This window comes from Pelecanus crispus, chromosome 7 (genome assembly GCF_030463565.1).
Source record: "Pelecanus crispus isolate bPelCri1 chromosome 7, bPelCri1.pri, whole genome shotgun sequence".
In the NCBI taxonomy this organism is placed as follows: domain Eukaryota; kingdom Metazoa; phylum Chordata; class Aves; order Pelecaniformes; family Pelecanidae; genus Pelecanus; species Pelecanus crispus.
The window spans coordinates 1,694,596-1,703,881 of NC_134649.1; the positions used below are offsets into that span (position 1 = coordinate 1,694,596).

Genomic DNA, 9,286 nt, shown 5'->3' on the forward strand with positions numbered 1-9,286 from the left:
TATATTCCTTCTGATGGGGTGGGGGCAACACCCCCCCACCCCCAAATCAGCATGCATACTTAAACAATATGCGTTGCACCTTTAAATAAAGTCCGGGGGTGTTTTTATAGCCCTTAATGCAAGAAGCTGTGCACCGCTAGCTTTTTTTGTGAATATGTTTAGCAGATCCCTTCTGTCTTGGGCCACAAGACAGATAAAACAACCGAGCTCATTCAAATCCTCCAAGTTTTAGATTCTGAACAGTTTTTGCTCAAAAGCAGCAGAGGTAAAGAACAAAGGAATAAGCAGCTTCGCACTCCGTTTTAATGCTCTACTTCCATCACAAAAAGCAGACTAACTCTGTCAAAGACTAAAAGTTTAATAATCTTGATTTCCTTCAAAATGAAATTGCTAACGAGCAAGCCGTGCATGCCCGAGACACGGTAACTGTGTCAGCCGGCCACGCTGCAAGGGTCACCACCCTTCCCAACCTACACACGCGCGCGTACGCGTGCACAGTTCTCCTTTAACAGCCTGCCCCGGAACTCACCTGCAGCACATTATCTCCATCTGCATCCAGCGGTGCCTGAGCCAACTTTATTATAAACACACTGTGAGAGCGGCTAGATTCTCGATTCAGCTGCGTGTTTGCAATACGCCTCTTCTTTTGACCTGTTTAGAAGAAGAACAAAACCAATCCCTCCGAAAACGTGTTTTATTTAACAGACTTGCCACCTGGCAAAGCCAATTCCGTCTTCAGCACCATAGTGAAAAGGATTACACATCTGTACTGAATTTAAGAAGCGATATTCTAAGATTTACCTCTCCAAAACACTTCAAAAGCTTCTTCTGTAGATTTCACCTCTACTTCTGTGCATCCTGTGACATACATGTTGTGGTTCTGGTCCTCACGAAGGATTTTGGATTGTGGAGGTCTTAAGAACATGGAGGAAATAAACCAAAAAACCCCACTAAAATTGAGTGGCTTTTTCTGAACAACAATACATTGTGTCATGCAAATTTTCTTTTAAGTACAAAATTCAGACTGAATATGTCAATCATCCATACAGCAGATGGAAGAGGAAGTACAAGTACATGGACACACATTCAGCCAAGATTAGTTACACTTCAGCTACTGCTTTAATTTAGAAGCTACACTTAATTGCAATTCTTACTGGAAATCATGGGTTTGGGTGACAGCTATTGTTTTTCTACATGCATACAGAAGCAAGATGGCTTCAACAGTGTTCTATATTCGCTAGTGAAGCAAGAAGAGATAGGGAGTCAGTGTGAACTCATTTTCTGCTTCTACCGAAAGAAAAAGTCACTTTTCAATATTCAGAATAATATGCTTATTCACATACATAAAGTCACCATTTCGCACAGGAGTGTTGCAATTGTTCCACCTACCAAAAAAACAGGGTTAAAAAAAATATTAAGTCATTCAGCTTGCGTCTAAAATCTTTTTATATATAATATACTGTAGCTTCCATAAATAGAAATAATCCAGGATTCTTCATAGGCTGATTTTTGGACATAGGCATAATACTAAACCAATAATTTTATTCTTCTTTAAAAAGCATTCACAGGCATTCAAAGTTATCGTTAGTCTTTGTAAATCAGCCATCTCTTTAATTAATACATGCACCGATGGATATGCATAGGGATTTCTTTAATGGATTTAGAATTTTAAAAATATATTTAAAGTTTAATTTGCAGACTGTTTTTCTGGCAGTCTCAAGATTTACTGATTTTAGACATCAGCCAGGGACACACCCTTCCAAAAAATACCCAGAATTTCATTTATGAGACAACTCATTTCTGGCTTTATGGAGATTACTGACATCAAGTGAAATAACATGCAAACTTGCATTAACTGTAAAGCAACAACAAAATAGCAACTTTTGCCCAATGCACTGTTTCCAGGAGAAAAATGTCAGCTATGGAATGGCTTACTCTTCAAGTTGCAGTCACCTGCTAGGAATAGCACAAGCAGAATAGCATGAATAGACTTCGAACCTCAGTGGGATACAACATGCTGCCTAACAAATTAAATATTTGCTTATTAATCTCCCATTATAACAAGGAAGAGAGCACTAAGTCTTAGCGGCAACAGGACAACTATCAGTACTTGGCACACTTAAACGCTATTGTCTGGACTCCTTGGGCATCCCCTTTTCCATGTGATTTTTGCAGCGATTTCTACAAATTGAGCCAGACTCGCCAATACTACAGCCACAAAGACATACTACAGTTACCACAAAAGCGTAACTGAAGCAGGAGTAATGGTATTCATAAAACTAACTTTGGTTTTATGGGATCAAAGGGAGCTTCCTCCAAAAGGTCATAGATGTAGTTGTTGTAGATCTCAATATAGGAGACAAAGACACTGTAGACATTATCTTCATCAACTTCTTCCACTTTGCAGTGATCTTGCACATTGATCATATCAGCAAATTCTGGATCTATCTGTCGCCTGTTGAACACACACAAGAAGCGATTTAGTGGAGCATCCCCAGCCAACTAACATGTCAGGCAGTGACTACACAATTAAAAAGCAGGTCTACCGACAGACAGCATAATTCGAGTATGGAAGCGCTCACACTAGCAACTAATGACAACGCATCCAGTCACATTAGACTAAAAAAAGCACTCTGAAAAAGCTTAAGTAGATGAACTTCCATCTGACACTGCTGTACTCGGCTGCAGTAAGAAACGCCTTGCAAAACTCCTGGATAGTCAACATGTCTGTCCTCCATTCAGCAATCTCATTATTTCACAAAATATCCCCAAGTTTAACTTCACAGTATTCCTACTTGAAGTCGCAGCATTTTACTCATGAGTCAACAGGTACAAAATACAGACTTCTGTTGCCTGATTCTAAGTCTTCTAATCTAAATACTTAATCATGCAATTGCTCAGACCACATGAAATACACTAGCTTTCCATTAATATTTTCCTTTCCTTTTTTCAAGGGAAGGACAAAGAGACCCAGGGCAGTTAAAACCACAACTTCAGAATAACATTTACATTAACTAAATTCATTCTGCATGTTACAATAGTTACTTACTTGCCAGATGGAGTTTTTGGAACAGGCATGGCATCTCTTTTCTGGCGCTCTAATAGAGCATCTACTTCACACTGAACATCCACACCATTCTTGTCATCGAGCTTAAAAACCTGAGCCGCGAGTATAGTATGTTTAGACAATATAACGACAAACACTACAGAACATAAGGTGTTGGCCAGCAAAACAAATTATTTGATCAAGCTGTCTGGCAACCAGCAAATACCATGCCCCTCACTAACACTCAATCTGCTGGCTAATGCGAAGCAGATCGGACAGAAAACAGGTATTTCCAAGATAACAATATTTCATAAAAGCTCCCAAGCTAGCATGCTACCAAAGAAAAGACTTCCAGTATTATTTCAAACATATTTAGATACCAAAACTCCAGAGATGTTTGGCCACAAGAAAAGCTGCACATCTTGTCCTATATTATTTTAGATATGGCTTCCTGTGGCTTTTGTATCTTGTGGCTGGATTGCAATTCCAAAAAAATTGGGAGGCTTCCTCTTTCCTTTTCTATTGTTTCTAAAAAGTTAAAGAACGAGCAACAATTGTAAGGATAGCCAGACCATACATCTTCACGAAACGTCCGTCCTAGCTACTATGCCTGCCTCCTTGGCCCCGCTCTTCAAATCTCAAGGGGGTGGGATCTTTTCGGTTGGTTTCCTTTTTGAAGTGTTCCAGTCACATGACTAGACAGGAGATAAACACTTTGAACAGAACCTTTTTTTTTTCCCCAGTGTTTTTAGGCTGGTACAAGCAACAGCGCCGAGAACTCGGTGCAAAACTACTCACAAATCTCTTGGCCTGGAACGGTCCTATGCTGTTGAAGATCATATCCAAACACCGCGGGAGAAGTCCTCCATCACCAGGAGATCCTGTCATGGTGTGTGTTTTCCCACTGCCTGTCACACCATATGTGAAAAGAAGACCTAGGGGGGACAGGAAAGTTACGCAGTCATGCTTGTTGTCTCAAAAAAAAGCTCAGTTACAATCACACGCCTTGTCTTTCTCGGGTCAAATGGATTTGGAAGAAACAATGACTCCTTTTCATAGAATCATAGAATCGTTTAGGTTGGAAAAGACCTTTAACATCATCCAGTCCAACCATTAACCTACACTACCAAGTCCACACTAAACCAGTCAAGGGTAGACTAGACTAAACCATGTCCCAAAGTGCCACATCTGCCCGTTTTTTTAACGCTTCCAGGGATGGGGACTCCCCCACCTCTCTGGGCAGCCTGTTCCAATGCTTGACCACCCTTTCCATAAAGAAATTTCTCCTAATATCCAACCTAAACCTCCCCTGGCGCAGCTTGAGCCCATTTCCTCTCGTCCTATCACTAACTACATGGGAGAAGAGACCAACACCCACCTCCCTACACCCTCCTTTCAGGGAGTTGCAGAGAGCGATCAGGTCTCCCCTCAGCCTCCTCTTCTCCAGGCTGAACACCCCCAGCTCCCTCAGCCGCTCCCCACCAGCCCTGTGCTCCAGACCCTGCCCCAGCTCCGCTGCCCTTCTCTGGACACGCTCCAGCACCCCAATGTCCTTCTTGTGCTGAGGGACCCAAAACTGGACACAATATTCCAGGTGCAGCAGTTAACAGTAACTATTCCAGGCCATCAAAAGCCACAAAAGTGTTTGCATCTCCCATCGATAGCCACTTCAACTACAACTAACAGCACCTATCACTTTCTCTGGGAAGAGTGCATTTGGAAGCCAAAAATTGAAGCAAGCAACTAAACCCCAGGTGTGGAGGGCTGATTTCTTATGACTGTTACTGAGGAGTCTGACGTAAGCCAGATTGGTTCTCAAACCTACACCGTGATCTCAAACCATGCCCAGGAGATCAAGCCCTACAAATTGATTTATTTCTGTAGGCATTCTTTAGGTAGATAAGGCATCCCTTTCTGCAGAAAAAAAAAAAAAAAAACACCAAAACTTCTCCAGTTAATGGTGTACAAAAAGATTAGACCTTGACACAATCAACACATACGTCATAACTGCGGTAAATAGGTTTACAAGTAATGAAAGGCGAGAAGAGCTTCCAAGGATGATGTATAGGGGAGCTATTCTCATTGCAAACAAGGTATTACATCTTTTTACCTAGACAAGCCAAGAAACCTTGAGACATCTGAAATCACAGCAATATAAAAAAACCTGCATGGTAGACATACAGAGAAGCGGTAGGGAACGAGTACTCACCATTTTTCCCACGAATGAGATCTTCCACTAGAGGTTTAGCCACCACGTCAAAAAGCTGCTTCTGAACAACAAGGGTGCCAAACACTTCTTTAAATGAATACTGCGTCTGAAGAAGAGGAGAGACACCGTCCTAAATCTTAAAGCTTGCCTGTCCAGAAGTCCCTTGCTTCAAAACGCTACCTTACAAACCTTACCAAAACAGACCTTACAACCACTTTCCATCAGCTTACCAGAATGACAAAGGTTCTACTTTAGGATTATACCAGTGTTTGAACACGTTGCTCCAATGTAACTATTTGGAGAATAAGATGTGCATAATGAAGAACAGCAACTGCCTCATTTTCACAGAACTTAAGTCTAGAAATAATCAGAACGATCGCAAAGCCCGACCTCCCAGCAACCGGAGAACCTCAGCATTCACAGCTTCAAGCTCAAATTTCTGTTTGAGCTCCAACCGTCATCCACGCAAGGAAAGGAACACCCACAACAGCCAAAGTCAAGTAGTTCCAGCATTTAATCATTTTGTTTTAAGCCTGTGTCTTTTTCCAGTCTAGCCTCAGTTTCCAGTCATAGAGTCAAGTAGTTCCAGCATTTAATCATTTTGTTTTAAGCCTGTGTCTTTTTCCAGTCTAGCCTCAGTTTCCAGTCATAGAGTCAAGTAGTTCCAGCATTTAATCATTTTGTTTTAAGCCTGTGTCTTTTTCCAGTCTAGCCTCAGTTTCCAGTCATAGGTTTTCAATATATATTTTTTTTTTAATTAATCTGGTCACTTTTCAATCAAAACACCCGCTTATGTAAACATTTGGCTTTTAAGTTTTTGTGCAGAGGTTTGTTTACCAAACTTTTCATTAATCTTTGCCTATTTTATTTAAGCCTTTGAAGATCCCTTTATGTACTTCCTACAAGAATTTCCCATACCGAAATTGGAAACAAAGTATTCTACATGCCAACTAAGGTTCTTTGTTTTTTTTTTCTCTTCCTTAGAAACATTATGACCTTGTATTATTTAGAGTTACAGCACTGTGGTGGGAATCTGCAGTTAACTGTTTCACTACCAAAGCATGTTGGGTGCAACAGTACTCTGGCTCCTCATTCTGTACGCGCGACCTAAACCCTCCCGTGGTAGGAAACCTTTGCGTTGCTCGAGCTGACGACACGAACCACTTTGTGACCTGGTACCTGCTTTTCTACGCTTCGTGACACTTCACTGCTTTGTATACATAACCTACAGATCTCCCCCCATACGTGCTAGATAAATAGGGAAACGTTGCTTTTTTTACCTGAATTAAGTTTGGGATAACTCAACCGTGAATGCATTTGTGACTGGCTTAGCTCAGAGCTACTGTCTTTCAATTAGTCCTACGTGAAAAAGTCCTTCATGCAGTCTAAATATTTTCCAGCTTTGCTTTTGTTCCTTTTACCCTCCTCCTCCACCCTGCAGACGCCTTTTTGTACATGGACAATGCGTTTGATGGCTAAGGGCACATTTTCGCTCTAGGTAGTTTTCTAGTTTTGAAAATTCTCTTTTCTAAAAGCACAAACAGCCGATTTGCACGCCGCAAGAGACACCGCAAGCCAACGGAAGAGATCGACAGCGGGGCAAAGGACCTCCATCCCTAATTCCAGGCTGGAAGGCAGCCCCGACAGCGGGGCAAAGGACCTCCATCCCTAATTCCAGGCTGGAAGGCAGCCCCGACAGCGGGGCAAAGGACCTCCATCCCTAATTCCAGGCTGGAAGGCAGCCCCGACAGCGGGGCAAAGGACCTCCATCCCTAATTCCAGGCTGGAAGGCAGCCCCGACAGCGGGGCAAAGGACCTCCATCCCTAATTCCAGGCTGGAAGGCAGCCCCGACAGCGGGGCAAAGGACCTCCATCCCTAATTCCAGGCTGGAAGGCAGCCCCGACAGCGGGGCAAAGGACCTCCATCCCTAATTCCAGGCTGGAAGGCAGCCCCTTCCGCACAGGTTTCCCCGGGCCCCCCAGGCCGTTACCTCCCGGTACTCCCCGTTGCGGAATATCCTGTATCCGTCGGGCGGGTGGATCTGCACCGTGGTCTCGTTGATCACCTCGATGCAGCACTCCTGCTCCGGGCGGCTGAGCGGCCGGACCCTGCAGTACACCTGAGGGCGGAGGGGGGACACACACACAGGGCCCGTCGTCCCTCAGAGCGGCCCCGGGGGGCGGCAGCAGCCCGAGCCCCGGGACCCCCTCACCGCGGGGCCACGGCCCCTGCCCGCCCGGCGCCCCCGCACTCACCCCCACGGGGTCCTTCAGGCTGGGGTTGGACGGCTTCTTCAGCGCCGGCCTCCGCGGCGTCCTGGCCCTACTGGGAGAAGAGGGAGGCGTCAGGGCCGGCCCGGCGGCACCACCGCTCCGGGCCGGGCCGCGCCAAGGGGGCCCCGCCCGCCACGGCGGCCGGGCAGGGGGTGTGGAGGGGAGCGACTTACGCCGCTTTCATGTCGCGATCGAGGGCGGGCGGAGCCGTGAGTCGCGATCAAAGCGGGCCGCTACCGCCCGAGCTCGGCGCTGCCTCCCGACCGGCGGCCCGCGCGCTCGCTGCGATTCAAATCCGACCAATCAGCGCGCAACCGCCCCGCCAGCGTCACCGCGCGGCGCGCCGCGACGTAACGGTAGGCGCCGCCGACCGTCGGCGTTGCCACGGCGACGGCAACGCGGGGCGCGGCCCGCAGCGCGGGCGCCCCCTGTTGGGCCCGGCGGACCCGCGGCGGCGGCGACCGAGTCCCGGCACGGCGGGAGCGGGCAGCGGGAGACCTGAGGCCTTTTCGGCGACCCCCGGGGCCTTTTGGCCATTCCTGGGGCCTTTTGGCGATCCCTGGGGCATTTTGGCCATCCCCGGGGCCTTTTTGGCAATGCCCAAGGCCTTTTGGTGATGCCCGAGGCCTTTTGGCAATCCCTGGGGCCTTTTGGCGATGCCCGAGGCCTTTTGGCTCTCCCTGGGGCCTTTTTGGCGATCCCCGAGGCCTTTTGGCGATCTCTTGGGCCTTTTGGCCATCCCTGGGGCCTTCTGGCCATCCCCGGGGCCTTTTGGCGATGCCCGAGGACTTTTGGCGATGCCCGGGAGCCCCGAGGCCTGGTGGCCATCCCGGGGGCCTAGGCCGGAGCAGGGCCGGAGGCAAGCCATGGCTGCCGTTCAGGGCCCCGGCCGCAGGCCCGGCCGTGGGAGCCGCTCCCCTTGTCCCGTATCTGCCCGCTTTGTCTCCTTCGGGTACATGGAGGGAAGAGAGGGGTGATCGGGCAGGTGCTCTGGGCCAGGGCCTCCCCCCGCCTGAGGCGCTTAGCTGCCCGGAGGTGAATTAGTTAGGAAGTGCTTAATGGTGGAAAACAAAGCCCAAAATCGTAGAATCATAGAATCGTGTAGGTTGGAAAAGACCTTTAAGATCACCCAGTCCAACCATTAACCCAACGCTACCAAGCCCACCACTAAACCAATTCAGGGGAGAGGAAGAATTTCATGTTTCCTGCCTTGGGGGCTGGATTATTTCTTAATGAAAGTAAAACTAGGAATCATTAAGGTTGGAAAGGATCTCTAAGATCATCAGCCCAACCATCAACCCAACACCCCCATGCCCACTAAACCATGTCCCCAAAGTGCCACCTCTGCCCGTTTTTTGAACACTTCCAGGGATATTAAACCCAGCCTGCTGATATCCACCTGGAAAACGATACACGCAGGATGGGTGGGAGCACGATTCGGCATCGCCACAGGAGGGAAGGTGGTTTAACGAACGAGCGAACGCATCGCATGCCGGGCGCCCTTCCCACCACTGAAGGTACAGAGCCTGACAACAACGCCCGCCTCGCCCGGGGAGGTGTTCCAGAAGACAGCCCGAACTCCTGCCGCAATCGCATTCATACCCTCACTCCAGCTCATTTAAATCCGCGTTGTGCGTTATACTCTTCTGGAAAAAGGCATGCGTCTTTTGGATTAAGCGTTCTTCAGGAATACTCAGAGTCACCTTTTGCAGGGAACTCAAGAGACCTAAAAATCTGCTGTATCTGCACAGTTCATC

General features: G+C 47.4%; 1 protein-coding gene across 1 annotated transcript in view; it reads right to left on the bottom strand.

Moving 5' to 3' along the window:
* KIF23 (kinesin family member 23) overlaps positions 1-7,713 on the bottom strand; it is a 38,729-nt gene extending 31,016 nt beyond the window's left edge. Inside the window, exons 1-10 of the mRNA XM_075714118.1 lie at positions 7,703-7,713; positions 7,512-7,581; positions 7,247-7,375; positions 5,256-5,361; positions 3,845-3,981; positions 3,050-3,159; positions 2,285-2,455; positions 1,344-1,385; positions 802-914; positions 530-651 (exon numbers count right to left, since the gene is read on the bottom strand). Coding sequence (XP_075570233.1) covers positions 530-651; positions 802-914; positions 1,344-1,385; positions 2,285-2,455; positions 3,050-3,159; positions 3,845-3,981; positions 5,256-5,361; positions 7,247-7,375; positions 7,512-7,581; positions 7,703-7,713 — 1,011 coding nt within the window. The remainder of the gene's footprint in view (positions 1-529; positions 652-801; positions 915-1,343; positions 1,386-2,284; positions 2,456-3,049; positions 3,160-3,844; positions 3,982-5,255; positions 5,362-7,246; positions 7,376-7,511; positions 7,582-7,702) is intronic.
* Positions 7,714-9,286: the final 1,573 nt, after the last annotated feature.